This window comes from Pholis gunnellus (genome assembly GCF_910591455.1).
Source record: "Pholis gunnellus genome assembly, chromosome: 16".
NCBI classification, from domain to species: domain Eukaryota; kingdom Metazoa; phylum Chordata; class Actinopteri; order Perciformes; family Pholidae; genus Pholis; species Pholis gunnellus.
This window is the reverse complement of record NC_136543.1, coordinates 12,692,659-12,710,548: the sequence shown is the minus strand read 5'-3', so window position 1 is coordinate 12,710,548 and position 17,890 is coordinate 12,692,659. Positions and strand designations below refer to the sequence as shown.

General features: G+C 42.7%; 2 protein-coding genes across 2 annotated transcripts; both read right to left on the bottom strand.

The window, feature by feature from the left end:
• Positions 1 to 10,154: 10,154 nt before the first annotated feature.
• On the bottom strand, positions 10,155 to 11,631 carry twist1a (twist family bHLH transcription factor 1a). Its single transcript, XM_079176483.1, has 2 exons — positions 10,948 to 11,631; positions 10,155 to 10,535 (listed from the first exon to the last, which is right to left on the bottom strand). Exon 1 carries the CDS (start codon positions 11,518 to 11,520, stop codon positions 10,975 to 10,977), a length of 546 nt encoding a protein of 181 aa, XP_079032609.1. The 5' UTR covers positions 11,521 to 11,631; the 3' UTR covers positions 10,155 to 10,535; positions 10,948 to 10,974.
• Positions 11,632 to 13,661: 2,030 nt separating this feature from the next.
• LOC306708816 (fer3-like protein) lies at positions 13,662 to 14,111 on the bottom strand (the record flags this gene model as incomplete). Its single annotated transcript, XM_079176757.1, has 1 exon — positions 13,662 to 14,111. The coding sequence occupies one exon, from the start codon at positions 14,109 to 14,111 to the stop codon at positions 13,662 to 13,664; it is 450 nt and encodes a 149-aa protein (XP_079032883.1).
• Positions 14,112 to 17,890: the final 3,779 nt, after the last annotated feature.

The window sequence follows — 17,890 nt, the reverse complement described above, 5'->3', positions numbered from 1 at the left end:
AAGCAGTGGAATGTCTCTAATAAATCACGTTGTGCAATCATAGTTTCACAAACATTCAACAATCCCTTGAAGAAGAGCACAAAAGCACAGCAGATCCACTTACACAAATAACATACTGAGAGGAAGTTGAGGTCTGCTATAGCATAAACATTTATTCATTTGGCTCAAAGTGTGACAGCACATTTTAAATATTTCAAGTAAAAGTCCTTGTTCTCTGCGAAAATGTTTTCTGAAGCTTACACGAGGCTTTAATTCTCAAAATGAGTGAAATCAAGCAAATATCTCTTTTAGAGCAAAATTCTCTTTTTCTTTTTACTACTCTTTCATGCAATTCAACTGGGAATATAACTTTGAAAATATGCCAGAACTCAGACTGCTGGAGTCTCAAATTGACTTCAGATAAACCTTTGAGTGCATTTTTTTTGCACAGAACAAGGACTGTGGATTTCTTCCACCAGGAAAGGACGAGGAATAATCAAAGCATGCAAAAACAGTTTCACTGCTCATATGAGCACCTGACTATTGTTTTAAGACTGACGTGGGAAATTGTGAACCTGTCATTAAAGTAAAAATGTGGCTGTCATGTGGTCTGCAGAGCCCCAAGCAGCTGCTTGTGTATGCTCGCCTGCTCTGGTTTGATCTGATTTTTTAATTGGTGGTGTCTCTTGACTGAGCCTTTTTTTCTCTTTTTGTGGTACTGCACTCTCCACCAGTGTGAGCTTCGGCCAGACTGGAGGCCAGAGTTCCTGTGTATGTCTTACCTGCTCCATCACTCTTAATGAGAAAGACTTTGGCCAAAGAGGCTGTGTGCAGATCCGTCATATAGCAGCACATCTTTTAAGAGAACACTAAAACTGTTGTGGTCAATACTGGGATGTTACGTTTTTTGGATGTCCGACATAATATTAACCTGTTTGCATTTGTTGGATGACCATACGTCCAGTTGAGTTGCTTAATAACTTAAAAATGTGTCATTTCGAGGAGACTTATTTCCAGATGTAACGACCTCCTTCGCGCTGCTTAGTAAGCGAACGACTGACCTGAGGCCGAGTGTCCATGGTGGTTTGGCCTGGAGGAGGAGGACCTGCGTGTCATAGTTCAGAGGTCAGGAGGTGGAATGTGACAGCCAACGGTAATTTAATGACGAAGGAAATGTGTGTTATAGGTACATATCTTTATTGTTGGATCTCCAAAATGTCACCTTTTACAATAAAAGAAACCTTCATCCTGGCACGTTGTATTTTGAGATTTTTTTGAGGATTTTGTAAAGCAAGTGTTAAATCCTTTAACAGTAAAGTGATACTGACAGATTTTACTACAAATATAGATAAATAATCACCTCACGGGGCTTATTGCACTACTTTTATGTATTATGTAACAGTATTGCTCTGACAAATTCTAACAAAAAGTGTGTCAGTAGCCAGATTTTGGCAGAAGCGTTTGGAGCACAGATGGACAGTGTGAATTATGCTGCTGAATTCTGACCACAGCCTCTGTTTTCTGTCAAAAAGGAAACTATAAACTTTTTACAGCCCCTTTGGGGTGAGATTTTTTATACTTATGCGTTAAGGCAGAGTATCACTTTAACTGGTAAAAATGGATCAGCGTTCGACAGCAGTTGCAGCGACAAGATATTCATTTGTCAGTTGTTAATTATGTGGCACAATGTGACCTCAGTCGCATGTTTGTGTGTGTTGCTGCTGAGCCCGCGGTAGCAGGGTGACACTGGCTAAATGTTTGCAGATGAAGGCTCCCAATATTTAATCACCACAGTAACAAGGGTCACCAGGGTAGGCCAGCGGGCCAAGCAGCCCAAGGCACTGTGGGTATTAATGGGGCAAGAGGTTTGCTTCAGAATCAACCGCTTGTGGGTATGTGAGTGTGTGTGAGTGTGTATATGTATGCCCTCAATTGTCCTTCGACCACTTGCCTGAGGGGAAAGTGTGTTTGGCCGCTGCTCCACCAAACTCCACTTAACACAACCTTCTCCCCCTGACCTCAGCTTAATCCACACAGTCACAGTGTGACAGGAGGAGAGTGGACACTTCCTGGTAAAAAATGACTGTGTCATTGTAGCGCTGTGTGCACATCCCTGTGGTCACATACTAACCGCTGACGCACATGCACAACATAAGCTGGATAGTTTACCGGCCTCGTGGGCACATATTTTTCAGTGAATAACCTTTGGCATGACATTCCACAAAGAGAGACAAACTCTAACCACAATGCATTATAAAAATGAGAGGAAAAAATAACAAGAAGTACAACGCATAGAAGGACTTTGAAGGACTTTAATTTAATTTGTTAGCTATGAAAGATGTCTGGCATTTAGCGCTTTTATGTTCAAGTATTCAAAGCAACGTGAGATAAATTATCTTCATTTACAGAGCGATTTAAACCAGAGTAGAATGAAGCAAGTCTCTCATCCACCCATGGGTACACACAGGAAAGGTTTAAGGTTCACTGTTTTGCTCAAGGATGATTTCACATGCAAATAGGAGGAGCTGGGGATCAAAATCAAGTCCTATGATTAATGGATGAGCTACCCTACCACCTGAGCCTCAGCCACTCATAGATTACAGGTACATCAGTCACAAATATTACAAGGAACAGGAATGTGCCTATCGAGCCCATAAAGTACCAACTTGCATGTAACCAAATATAACCAATCATTGTAGCAGTGTTTGCAATGACAATTTAGTTCCTGCAATGTTTTTTCATGGACTTTTTTCATCCAGCTCATTTGATCTTAACTTCTGCTCAACAAGACAATAAAAGGGATGGATAAATGTACTAAAACTGGTAGCGGTAAAAATGTTGTGCTATCAATCCAACAAATGATTGCAAATAAAATGTGTTGTCACATGGTGAGCATGGACTGTCAAAGTGCATGCTGATTCTAATGGGGTTAAAACATTGAAAGTACAAAGAGCATGTTGTGATTAATATCACTAGAATAATACATAATAAAATACTTTTGCTAGCCTCAATTTCATCACATGGGTCCCACATCAGTTTATAGTCAAGAAAAATAAAATGTCTCAACTGTTTGTGAGGATTTCCTGTAATAACTTTATCAATTAGTCCATAGATCAAGCATTATTATACACAATTCTAAACAAACACAAATCTATTTTTGAGCTGGGAACTTGCTAAAACAAAGTAAAGTTGCAGGTGAAGTCTCTGGAAGGACGTTTTATAGTTTTAATCGCCCACGTTATGTGTTAACTGGTTGGTTTTATTGTTTGTTCACTCTATTCTCATAAAACCAGCACAAAATTGTTCTTTTTATTCTCTCCCTCAGTCTTTTCACAGTTGGGTTTATACAGTAAAATGATACAGCTGTGGAGAGATAAGCAAGATATATATTTCACTTTTCAAAAGAGTTTAAATAAACCTGCTTTTCATCCATTTAGGAAATTCCACAAAGGCGTTGTGGGGATACTGTGGGCAGGAATACCGCAAGTCTTCAGGGAACACCACAGGAGAATATTTCCCGGAATTTGGGGCCTGTGCAACCACAGCAGCAGCTCATTTTGAGTCTGAACGCAGCTCAGTTTGAGATAACGCAGGTAGCAGAGCTTTTTGTCTCCTTGACTGTTCCTCTCTGGAGGACCTTAAATGAAAACAGTGGAGTAGAGGGGGAGGAGGAAAATATAGGAGAGGAGAAAAAGGTGCATTTTTCAAATGGTGAATAATTAATCTGCCCTGACATGATGCTGCGCAGGACCACTTCCTGTGGCTCAAGTTTCAGTGTGCGAGTGTAAATGTGCTATGGGGGGAGGGTCCACTTCCTGCACCAACTCCTGATTTTTGGGGGCCTTACATTTGTGGCATACTTGGAAAGAAGATGAAGTGAAAGCAGGACTTTGTAAGATATAAAAGTAATTCAAATAATTTGGGCTTTAGAGATTTGTATATAGGAGTAATGAGTGTGAAAATGCACAGAGAAGTTACGGATTTGGGGGTTGAGAATCCAGACACAACAAAAACGCAGTGGATGATCTTATGATGAAGGTAATGAAGGTTTTAATAGCACAATTTGGGCATTTTACTCACTCTGCAATGCAACCTGTATTATTTCAGTGCAAAACCTTCCCCACATATTTCTGTGTGGATTAATGCATTAATGCAGGTGCTGTTCATGCGTGTGGTCTCAGGAAGTGGTGAACGGCCAGTTGTAAGCTAAACAACCTTGTTCAGACATAATGTTTCCCCTCCCTGTCAAGCCCACCGTTTAATAGCAGAGTTGATATCCCCCGTGGTTTCTAATCAAAGCTGTGGAGATTCACCACGGTCAGGTTGTGTTATCATGTGAGGCACTTCCTCTCAGACGTCTGTCTGTTCAGCACTTTGTTTGTACTCAGTTTTGCTAAAGTACTTTTTCTTTATTGATTGAATGTCTCTCTCTGTGTGTGAGACCATCTTGGGGCATGGCAGTTACTGTTCTGAGGTTTAGTGGCTGCAGGTAGCGGACCTGTTCACTTATACACTATAATATACTCCAGATGATACAACTATTTATAACTCTCCCAAATGCATGTGCTCACACACACACACACACACACACACACACACACACACACACACACACACACACACACACACACACACACTCTGCCATGTTGTAATCCTGGCGCCTGGCTTTTTACTATGCCATCATTTCTTGAAACTAGTTTGCTGGAAACACACACACACACACACACACACACACACACACACACACACACACACACACACACACACACACACACTCTTCTCTCTCTCTCACCATGTCTGGGTTTATGTGTCCGTCATTGCATTTATATGTGCTTTTGGTCTCAACAAGACCTTTTGCCTCTTTTTTTAAATAGTTGGTGTTACTTTACACTTTTCCTGTTAGTTGTACGTGTGTGTGTGTGTGTGTGTGTGTGTGTAGGTGTGTGTGTATGAGATAGACTTTTGGAAGTTGGCACTAACCATCTCCAGGGTAAGAGAGTTATGAGGCATTTAGGCCTGTTTTACAGGACCAGAAGAAAAACAAGCTAACGGTTCATGTGACACCAAACGCCAGGCTTATAAAATCACACAACCAACACCTTCTGAGAGAGAAGAAAGGGAGAAACAGGCAGAAACAAACAATGTTATAATTTTAAACTTTTTGCCATGTAAAGAAAAACACACACACTGATTCGGAGGCTTTAAAAATGCAGGCCAGCGATAATCACAGCATCAGCAAGACTTTGTTTTCTTACAGTCCCGGCATCTTTCTTTTCGTCTCGGCTTGGTTTTCCTCCAAGAACACTCACACTTTCTGGCGCTGCACACACACACTTTTGGCGAACGGCACTGAGTAAATAGTGAGGCATGATGAGTGTTTTTGTTTTTGTGTGTGGAGGTAAACAAAAAGGGTAAAAGGGGAGGGAGTTTGAAGAAGAGGAGGAAATGAGAGAGGGGAGATATTAAACAAAGTAAAGGAGATTATAGGATAGATATGAGGAGAGGGTACGATGAAGAGGGAGATTTGGGATGATGGAAAGACAGAATCAAGACAGACCACCTTAAAGTCATGAGAGAAATACTGAAGACGGAGAAATAAAGAAGGTGGCGAAAGAAAGAGAGAGACCACCCCACAGTAAAGACCAGAGGAAAGGCTGAAGATTTCAACGTCTATTTCTCTCCCAGCACAGCTCCCCTTAGACCAACACTAATACTGGAGTCGCTTTTACTGCCAAGTCATCCCTAACTTTACCCTTGTGTGTGTGTGTGTGTGTGTGTGTGTGTGTGTGTGTGTGTGTGTGTGTGTGTGTGCACATACTCGCTCATGACAGGGGCCCTCAGAACACCAGTAAACTATGGCTCCACTCTGGTTATTGCTTTCAACAGGGAAAAGCTCAAACTTTATATAATCCAGGATGATGCAACACTGAGTGTGTGTGTGTGTGTGTGTGTGTGTGTGTGTGTGTGTGTGTGTGTGTGTGTGTGTGTGTGTGTGTGTTTGAGCAGAGTCAGGACAATTCTCAATACTATTAACACAACAAGGAAACATACATTTCCCGACTGACAGCCACACTCCCATCATTGTGAATGGACCTGTGTTCAGTCAGACAATGGCCTCTCTCTCCAGAAAAAAAACACACGGTGTGTTGTGCGTGACCTCAGCCTTTTCCACACTGATAGTCCATAGACGTATGCATGATAAGAGACCACTGTGGTTTTATAAGGTAAACATGGAGAAAACCTACTCAATCTCCATTAACAGACCCCCTAAAGTTCCCCATTTAAAGCCAGAATTAGAAAACTCCAAATCCAATAAAGGAACTTTGTATAAGGCGAGGTTAATTAAGTTAGGAGAAAGAGCTGATCTGTTTGAATGAGCTGTGCTGGTCTTTGATAAAGTGCGTATGTTTATATTCGTAAAACAGGGTCACTGTGATATTGTCTGGTATGTGGAGAGTTATAAGAGGCTTGCGCTTAACTCAATCTGCAAGATAAACAGCCTCGGGCAGGAGCGCTGAGAGGATTCTCAAGTTTGGGCCCTCCTTCCTGCCCCCTTTTCTTGAGCTGCTTCCTCTTTTTCTCGCTTGTACGTTCATTTTGAAATGCCGCCGCCATGTTTCTCCCCACCCGTGTTCTCCACCGTCCGTACCCCGTCCCTCTGTACTCTTCTGCCCATCCATCTGAGAGGTATTAGTGAACTGAGTGGATGCTTTGTCGACGTGAATGTGGTGGCTCGTGGTCCAGCTGGGGGTCCCTGTAGTCTGGGGACGGGGTCAGTTTGAGAGGTCACAGGTCAGGAGTGATAGGTGCAGTTGGCACCGACCTCAGGGAATGTGTGAGCGCTCATTATGTTACTGCGCTGCTTTGCCCTCACTTCCTATCTGTCACTCCTCTGTCACTCTATTCCTTCCTGCTTGCTTGCTTTCACATAGCTCCCTGAAAAATGCTCCTCTTATTATTTCACTGCAAATTATTAACTAAAGAGGCTGTGTGCCATTAAAGGGATACTCCAGTGATTTCCATTCCCACTTGTTTATTTTATTCATTGTATTTCATAACAAAATTGTGCTTTGGCGACACATATCAAACGTCATGCCAATAAAGTCTGTTGAATTAAATCGAGTGTTTACACTGGATTTTAAAACATATCCAACTGATAAACCCAGCCCAGTGTTGCCAACTCTTTTCAAATGAAAGTAGCTAGCGGCACTAGATCCAAAAGTTGCCAAATCTAGCGAGAAAGTTGCCAACTTGGCAACACCGACAGTCATCCCTTTCGGTCCTCCATCCAAGACCCCTCCGACAAAATTATTATTATATAAACATAAACATAATAAACAATGAACATTTCTACTTTTGCTTGTGTGGTGATGAGCAATGAGTGCAAGGGCAGAATAGTTGCAGGAAGACAGGCAGGCAGTCCGTCCAATCATTTCATTTGGGCTAAATGGAATGATTGGACGGGCTTTTTACAGTCCTGCGACAGCCACAGATACCATGCTGTTCTGACAAAGCATTCTTCTCATTGATTGCTGTCAGGAAGTAATGAGTATTTCAACAAAATATTGTTTTGAAGAAGATTACCAACCATGCCTTTGAGCAAGACATTTTGGACTCATCAACCAAACCAAACTTGTTACTTGTTTCTATTCAGCATCACATCAAACTTATTAGATGCCTCCCATCAACTAAAAGACAGAAAAGGCTGGAAAAAGGAGAATTAAATGTTTAAGATCTCACATGCTCACAATTGCTGCTATATAGTGGAGGTGGGGGTTGAAGTGAAATACAAAGCAGTATTTCAGAGAATGTCCTCAAGTATGATTGTCTTGATTTGAGATGCATGAGTCAAAAGCAGAAAACAAACAAAAAGAGACTCCAATGCACACACACACATACATATATACACTTACACCATAACAAAAATACACACACACACACACACACACACAAACTCACTGCTTCACGTTGAGATGAAACAGATAATTAGCACTAATGGAAACCAGGCTTGCAAATCTAGTCTCTCTCTCTCCTCTTGTGTGTGTGTGTGTGAGTGCGTGTGTGTGTGTGTGTGTGTGTGCGTGTGTGTGTGTGTGTGTGTCTCAGTCCAGCTTCCTCTCCCCCTGTCTTTTTGTGTTGTTGAGGTTTAATGTTAACCAGCTCTTGTTACCCCCATAAAGGTAGAACTGTAAAGGGAAATGGAAATGAGGGAGACATCAAGCTGAAATAAGTAAAATGAGAGATAAGACAGGAGGGCCTCTGCTAGTTTAAACGAGCAAACAAACAACACGATGGACCAACTGTCTATATGTAGAGGAGTGAGGAACCCATCCTTACAAAGATTTACAGCTCCTGGTTTTACTAAAACACACACGGGCCTGCACCTTTGACTCTTAGATCAGTGTAAAGACTGCAAGCCCATAGCAAGGAGATATAAACTGTGATTAATGAGCGAGAGTGTGTCAGTCATCAAAGAGTTTATCATAGCACACTTATAACCAGAGAGCCAGATGCCTTCACGCTGATAGCAAGCGGTCATCCCATTACCTTCAAACATCAAAGTGGGGCAGGAGCTGAGTCGCTCTTCCCCCTCTCTCTCTCTGTGGAATGTATTTCCCTGTTTGGTAGGCGTGAGAAATCTCCATCGGTGTGTGTATAACATATATATATATGTGTGTGTTTGTGTGAGTGTGTGCTTCGGAGCCTCAGAGGTGACATTCCTCCGTGTCAGAGCAACAGCCTCAAGTTTAAGATAACACGGCCACGGTGATCTGAGGGTGGGAATCGATTCCCCCCGATGGCAGGCGAGGACCTCGGGTCAGAGCTGATGGCTTTACCTTCCACACGCAACCCGTGAAGCAAAAACACAGTAATGCTCCCATAATCATCGCTCAACAACCCTATGGAGAGATATGGAACGCACTATTAGGTGTTTCTCAGTATCTTTCATCTATGACAGTTCCAAGTGCTCCTGTAATAGCCTATTCATGTAGGAACTGTGTCATCTTTAAGCATTTATCACGGGGCATTTACGGGAAGGAAACTTTTGGCAAGTAAAGGCAATGGGGCCCCATCTAGTCCTAGTCCTGGACTTGTTCTAGTCCTACATTCCCCTGAATACATCTAAGGATCTATTTTAGTCCAGAAAATGCATTGATATTTGCATTTATACATTTTATAGAGATGTTTTGGGCAGGAAGGGTGCAAATGCTCAATTGGTGATTAAGCTTTTGTTGAGTTTTGCTCAAGAAGACTTATTTTCTGCAGATTGATAGGTTTGGTTCATGAGCCTGAGAGGAGTGATTGTTGATTGATTGTACCTATGAAAGTCTTATATTTGCTCAGTTTCTAGGGGTAGTTTTTATGCATATTGTTTCAGGGAGAAAAGTCTTTTAGTGACACAACCTGAACGCATCATCATTTCAATTCAATAATTTGAAAGATTTAGGAAAGATTTAAAATCAAAAGACAGTTTGGAGTTTAAAATAATACCTTTTAAGATGATTGTCTTTTCCCATTTGTCTTTGTTGTTTTAATCATGGTGTTCATAGGTTAATAACTACTTCTTTTTCATCAGTTATGTAACCACGCAGGCTATTCAGTTTGCTTTATGACCCGCATCCAACCCTTATATCTGTTAGAGCTCTTGGGGTAGCTGCTGTAGCACCTGCAGGAGACTCCCATGCTGACCTGTGGCTTGGAGGACATCTGGGAATATCATGCATGCCTCCCACAGCTCTACATTCACGCTGTTCAAACAGACCACCGGCTAATTATGGCTTCCCCAGATCCCCGAGCTCAAGAAATCACTACAGACTAAGCCACGGGTATGAGATGTTTTCTTTTGCCCCCTCCACTGTGGTTTAGTAGTTAACTGGAGATTCAGCAACAAACAATGAAAATAAACTCTCTACATTGGCTCAAAGACTATGGGACATGAGTTTGTTGCCAAAAATGTCAGGTATTTTTTTAAAAAGATTGTCAAATAACCACCCTTGTTTTATTACTTTGTGACTCAGCCTCTTGTTATAGAGCTGAAATTGAAGCCTATAATGAATATCTAGACAATTGAGAGGTAATAATGATACTTTCATATCTTTTATTCAAGATATTACCAAATATTTACAACACTCAAAATGTGCAGACTCCTGATCCATCCACTGAATTCTGTAATATCCCAAAAATAAATAACTTTTATTTGAGTGGGGAGAAGGAAATTCGAGTCTGTGTAGAAAAATAAATACAAAATACTTCATTTGCTGTGAAACAATGTCACAGGGAATGTGGAATGAATTGTCATTTTTCTCTCATGTTTCAAAACAGAGCAGTTCCTCAGAGCTCATTTTGTTTTTACAACATTCATAGTCGCAGTGGTCTTTCTTTCTTCATATCCGTCCTGTCTGTCCTAAGTGCTCCCCTGCAAACATTACAGTCCTTGCAACGGGAAATATGAAAAGGCTGCTCTCCTCTGAGGCCTGAAGCACAGTCCCTGGCTCCTCAGTTGTGTTAAGCCTGTTTCAGTCCATCTGATCCACTGGTTCTTCAGGCTGGATAATCTGTGAAAGAAATATAAATCTGATTAAGAAAAATAAAAATGACAGTAATGTAATCTGGTTGTGACCTATGAGGTAGCCATAAGCAATGCAAACATCTCTATATATTCAGACAAAATGCATATTTCACACTTTGTGAGCAGCAGTTTAAGTTTAAGGTGGTGAAATGTTGTGGCTGTCTTACAAATCATGTGGCAAATATTTTTATTTTTTTATATTTTTATTCAGAGCCCTTTCATTACGAAATGAAACAGACTTAATGAGTTTTAGGAGTGGTTTATGCCATACAGATATTGCAGCTAATGCTATATTGGAACATTACAACTACTTCTCATCCGGGTGGTTGTGCGTAAAATGTGCATTTTGGCACAGCTCGTCTCCCTGCTGGATGAATAGTGAAAGTCACTCATCTTACCTTTCTGTACCACCCACAGCATCCCTGTTAGTGGGTAGTTGTAGACAAGGACCACGAGCCCCCCATTCTCCAGACCGAGAACGCGTAGCTCAGGCGCTCGTGCGCCACGTAGCTGCAGCTGGTCCCTCGCGCGTCCAGCTCATCGCTCTGCAGAACTTGGCACAGGAAGTCGATGTACCGGGCCGCCAGCTTCAGCGTCTGGATCTTGCTGAGTTTGTCCGACGGGAGGGTGGGAATGATCTTACGTAACGACGTGAATGCCTCGTTGAGGGACTGCGTCCGTTGCCGCTCGCGGACGTTGGCCACCACGCGCTGTGTCTGTAGGTCATCGAAGGAGGGCTCGGGGCTGCTGGCTTCGCTGTCTCCGCTCCCTGCGCTGCCGCCTCCACCCTCGCAGCTCTTTCTGCATTTCTTCTTCCCGGGGCTCGGACTCTCGATGTCTCCCTCCTCCTCTTCGTCCGCGCGCCTCCGTGTCACCCGCCGCTTCCTCGCGCCCCTCCGCGGCAGCTGACGGTCGGTCTCCTCCTCGCTGTTCCCTGCACTGTCCATTGGGGAGGTGTCCTCTTCCCGCATAGTCTCTTCCAAACCGTTTCTATATCTGTAGGAGCGTAATAACTCCTGATCCAAATTCAACGAACTGCATACAACATCAACAAACACGACAGGTAATAAGAAGTGTGGCCTGCAAAGGGAAGTGGGCGCCACTGAGAGAGAGAGGTGTCTGTCGACTGGGACGACCGGGGCTCTTATAGCGGGTATAGCGGGCAGGAGGATTTGGGGGAGCGCTGTGATTGGGTGAGGAGGGGTGTAACACAATACTGCAGGGGAAGGAGAGTTCTAGCTATAATATCAAAAATGGTGTTAAGACTCCTTAACGCTGCTTTACGCTAGATTGCGTAAGGGAAGTGTATAAAGGCGGTATAATTGAATCACAGGTGTAGATTTGTGCAAGAACAGGAACTGATGTTGTTTTTGCCCCAAATGAATAATGCTGTTGCTTACTCTTTGATTTATTGTAAATCAAACAAAGCAACTCTTTTTTCAAGTTTTGACAATAGGGCTAATTTTTGCCATTTTCAAACTTCTTTTTTAAACGATGCTATACGTGAAAATAGGTAGAGTTCCTTTAACATTCTCCTATCGCAAATGAATAAAAGTAACAGAGAACATAACAGAAATCCCCCATTAGCCTGCTGTGTGTTCTACAGGTCTAGACACTGCCTGAGATGGGAGCAGTGGTGGCGGTGAAAGATATCAGACCTACTGAAACACAGGAGGTTGTCACAGCAGGAGGTCTCTGCTCGTATAAGCAGACCGAGGTGTTTATTTTCCCGTCAGCGGCCCCGCGTTGAGGTATGCGCTTAAATGGGTCTGACTCCCGCAGGGATCTGGACACCGCGGCTCAGGTTTAAAAGACGGGCCGTCCCAGGGTGCTCTCAGGGCGGATCCGTGCTCACAGCGGGGTCGCTGAAGGCGGTGTACGGCTGGAGCGCAATGCAAACACTGGAGGTGATAAAGATGGACTAGGTAGAGAGAGGGAGAGGCAGAGAGAGAGAGAGAGAGAGAGAGAGAGAGAGAGAGAGAGAGAGAGAGAGAGAGAGAGAGAGAGAGAGAGAGAGAGGGATACTCGCACACACAGAGTCTAAACACGCACACATGGCCACCCAGCTCTGGGGTTTACCAAGATACAATATCAAAATCCAGCAGGGATTCCTCTACATGTGGCTGAAACTAGATCTGGCAACTGTTGGAGGTGGTCTGTGGTGTGAATTATCTAAAGGGAGGCCTCGCCTCTGTTAGGAGGTTGACACACGAGGAGGTCCGCAGCAGTGCCGGTCTGGTCCCTTAACCTCCACCAGCGCCTTTCGGGCCTGGATCTCCCTGAACAGACTCAATTAACACCTCAGTGCTAAAGATAACATCCAGCGTCACGCAGTGAGCTTTGGGTTTGCCATTCAAATCCGCCGAATCTTTACTCATTTGCACGTGACACGGTTGATAAAGGCTTTACAAGGCCAATAGAAATTTCAGATTTGTTCTAACTTTCTTTTGAGGTAAAGCTGCACTCAATCACACCTGATCAACGTTTGACATCAGGCCAGGTGAGACTGTGCCGCTCTCCAAGGTGCTGAAATAACACCTGGCGCTTCAGTCTTGCATAGAAATGTCCCTAAAATGTACGCATATCCTCTAGAAAGTTATATTAAACGTTACTGTTTTAAATATTTACACTTTTAACATATTTTAATGCAGCCGTATAATACAAAAAAAGATTTGGGATAATAAAACTGTCAGGGCATTGACTGAGCCTGATCGTATGATGCTATCGTGTCCTAGTTCAAATTAAATGTAGCAAAGAACAAATACATTATTGTAGTATATAGATTTATTTTAAGGCACAACATATATTAAGTCAACTATTTAGAGGAGGTGCTCTCGGCTTGTTTAGGTCACGTCTAATAATTGATGTCGTTAGCAAAATAATATTCTGATGTAATTGCTTTACTTTTCTGTATGATAGGAATATTTGAAACGTCAAGAAAACGTCTGAGTTTCATATGTGTTGGTTTTCTTGATTTCAGAAATTGACCCACATCACAGTTTGGGTAAAGATGACATGAATGTACATTTTGAACAGTTCATCAGCTCGAACAGTTCATTAATAAACGCAATACAATCTCCAAGGAATAAAGTTCACATTGGACTAATCTGACTCAGGTGTTCTCCAGCAGGTCCGTCATGAAGGAGATGTAGACGATGGCCAGACGGAGAGTGTCGATACGGGACAGTCTCTTCTCGTAGGCGAACGTAGGAACTTTCCTCCTCAGTTCTTCAAACGCCTCGTTCAGGCTAAACATCCGCTTCCTTTCCCGCACATTGGCCGCCTGCCGCTGGACCACGGAGATGATCCTCCTCCGTTTGGACTTGCTGTGGTGCCCGTGCGCTCCGCGGCTGTAGTACTTCGGCGCGCCCATCACGGCGCAGATATCCGCAGTGCGCACGTCGTTTTCGGAGTCGCTCCAGGGCGAATCGCTCAGCCGCGGGCTGGGTGCGTCATTATCCACCTGCTGTTTAGCTCCCAACATGCACTTTTGGGGAAACTCCATCAGGTTCATGTCGTTGACAAAATCTATTAACGTGGAGTCGACTAAGCGGTCTTGCATCTCCACATTCAGTCACATACAGCAGTCTCACAGAGAATAAGACACTTTTATAGCCTGTCTGCTATTCGGTCAAGCGCAAAAGTGACGCCAATCAAAGCTTTCAGGTCTGGCTGAACTCATTCAGCAGACGGAGAAACCAAAAAAAGAGGAGCATCTCAACAAGTCCAAATGTCTCCAAATCCGGTCAGAGCACTACAGGGTGAGATCCTATTTGGCTCAAGTCCAAGGACCTTTCCTGCTGTTTTAATAAGTCGCCTATGCCTCCTCACAGTGCGATATCTTTCATGTCCCCTCTACCTCTAAATCGAGTCCATTTCTAACTTTAGTCGGCTGGTGAATGGGGGTGAATCCAAGGAGAGAGGCTTAAAAATGCCAAGAGGAAGCCGGAGGACCCTGCCAATTGATGCGCTGTCCTCCTGGAGGCCCTTAATGAGCTTCTGAAGAACGGAGGCTCTTGACAGAGGGTCATACAGTCTTGTTTGCACTCTCCCCTCTGCTTCAGAGGCTAAATAATGACACTTTTATCACTTAAACAGGCCGGGAGAAGACCAAATAGAACATTCCCTAACAGTCACTATACACCACGTGCTATTCTGTTGCAAATTAAAGCAAATAACTGTCCGTTTCCATGGCAGGACAGAGTCCACACTGCAGGGACTACAGAGAGAGCCACTGGTGTAACTTTGTGCTTTATACCTCTGGTGTAACTGCTCGGACACTATAACGAGCTTTGCATTACAGAGACCAAACTTGTTATTGTTGCTGATGATGATAGTGGAAGATGTTGAGTCTGATCATTTAAATCTGACTTGAATACTATGTTCCTTCAGGTTACAGCTCAGTTACCCATTTCCACTGTTCACACTTCTCTGAAAACCAATAATGACAAAAATTGACACACAATTTCGCACAACTTCACATGCTTCATTTGTGCAGTATACAGCGTATTTTTGCCACAGCTGACAGACAGGGAGACGTTAACAGTTGTCCCTATGTGGGGAGGACACCAACTCGCATTTCATTTCATCTTAAAATAGGTAGTTTGACTACGAACACAAACACTGATTTACCTAATAATTGAATAGGCAGCGAGAAAGGTCACATTTCATACATAAACAGGTTCTGTCCAGAACAACAACAGTCTCCAGACTTTTAGTCTCTTGGGGTTAAATAAGTTAGTCAAGGGCAACTCAAGACTGTGCTGTTCCAACAGTTTATGAATTCAGCTTTTGTAATGCTGGTGGTTTTAAAACCCACTCATGATGATGGATTGTTCCAGAGGCATTGGAAAATCCTCACTTTTAGCTTCACAGAACTGATTAACTGACTAAGTAACTGATCATATTAATACTGTAAAAAATGAACTGATCTGTATGTTTAGGATCAATTAACAAACACTCCAGGCCGTTCTCATACACTGTGCACGCAGCTACGAAAGTAATGCACTATCATTTTTATACATCTCAATCAATTCATATGTAATCCACGTCATTGTGCAGCCAGGACAGGCGACATAGTGGAAATATTATTTATATATTAACTCAAACTGCTTTATATTTTAAAGTCAAAATATAAAAATATTGGATAGCCATAATCATAAGAAAATAGGTAACAAAAAAAACATAAATATATATATATATATATATATATAGAAGCATACATCCAACCACACAGCAATACACACACACACATACACACACACACACACACACACAAATTAGGTAAAAAGTGGTGGACCTCCACTCATTAGTCAGCTCATTCCAGAGAGCAGGACCACAGTATCTGAAGACACCCTCATCAGACCTGGATCTGATTCTGGACCTCTGCTCGATGACCTCTCAGCTCTAGAACCACCAGACTTTCATCCAGGAGACCGCTGTTCGTGTACCGTGTGAAACCAGATGTCAATGTTGACTTATTTGTCGTGCAACTTCCGTACTTAAAAAACTAAAACCACATCGGTAGTTATTTTAACCCTATTCATGATCTTATACTAAACCTTACCAAGTAGTTTTTGTTGCCTAAACAGGTTTTGCACTGCAGAGCCTTGTGCAGGCGCACTGATCACTCGATTTATTTCGAAATATATCATACGAACTGTTGTATGAGGGTACATGTGAATACTTCAGTGCAAGAATTTGTCACATGTGTAATCATATATGAATAAAACTATGTTACACTTTGTTGACAAGTATTCATTGACTAGTTTTGGATGCTACATTGCTGTCATCATAGTTTGCGTTGAACAATCACGTGATTGTATTCTGCATATAGTGAACCAGCTCTAACAGCAGTCACATCAGCACCAACATAACTTTGTGCCTCGTGCATTCTTGTGTGGTTATTCCATATACACATGAGTGTGAGAGCACAAGTGTCTGCCTTGTATACACACTCCAACCTAAGTGTATCTTCTCCATCTCCCCGCGCTGCCTCCTCTTCCTCTCGCTCTCTGTTTTCCCGGCAGGCAGATAAACACGATGGGACATTCCGCCGGTTGTCATGGAAACGCTGAGAAAGCACAGCTGGGCGGGAGAATATGAGGTAATCTCACCCTGGGGCTGCTGGGTAAATATTGGTCTTAAATAAGGAGTAAAACCCCGAAAGAGGCACACAAACACACACACACACAGACACAGACACAGACAGAGACACACACACACACACACACACACCTAGAGGGGTTTATCGTCAGAGTGGAAACACACAGGACAGACCTTCACTTAGAGACTCATAATGGCCCGTTTCCTGCTCTGCTCTGTTATTATTGGTTACACAGAGTGAAATTAATAATAGTTTGTGGTGTGACTAAATGTTTGTGGAAGTAAACAGAAAAAGGTTTTTTACAGCAACAACCTCAGTGTTAAACCAAAAATGTTGTCAAGATGTCTGGATGTGAAGTGGATTTTCTTCATCTTAGAACAAGACTTAATGTGGTGTCTCAGATTGTATACTTTTGTAGAACTTGCTATTTGTTTTTCAGCTTCAGTGAACTGGACTAACCAAGTAACTGATCATATTAATACTGTACAAATGAACTGATTCACAAAGATAAGTTCTCCTTTGGCTTGTCCCTTCTGGGAGGTCAGAGGTTACGGTCGGACCAAGAACAATATATCTCTGGAGCTTTGCAGAGATTTGCATTTCAACTGAAGTTGCCATTCACTCATGCTGGTTGACAGGTCACTGATATTGGCTACTAGTTGTTCCTTTGGTTGCCCGTTATGAAGTTAGACCGCTTTATTAACAATACTAATAGCAAGTTTTGGTGACACTTTTTTAATCCGCCATTCGTTTTTTAAAGTGCATACGTGCATAGTATGGCAAAATGCAGTGCACAATGAGTACCTGGATGGTGTACTCATGACGTTCTAAAACTTGAGTGTAGAACGCTGAACACCTCTCACTGTCAATGGTCCCTATCTTGGTGACGGAGCGAAAGGATTGAGGAACCACCAAACCGACAAGAAAATGGCAGCTCCTTGTAGAAAACAGGGGGCACACACAAGAAATTAAATGTAAAATCATGTTAATTACTATCACTTTTAATACAATTGTCAAGTTAGCAAACAAGATGTCAGGTATTTTGGCGAGCAATAACCGAGGCCAAATATTGGTGGTAATGCTCCGTCCGATTGCAATATGACAATGAAAAGAAGAAGCGATCAAATGTTGCGATCAACACCACTCCGTTTAAATTTACGCACTACTTTATCATCTTAGGGTCCATGATGCTAGCGTGGCTGATACATTCTGCACATTTCTGGTCAAGACAGGTT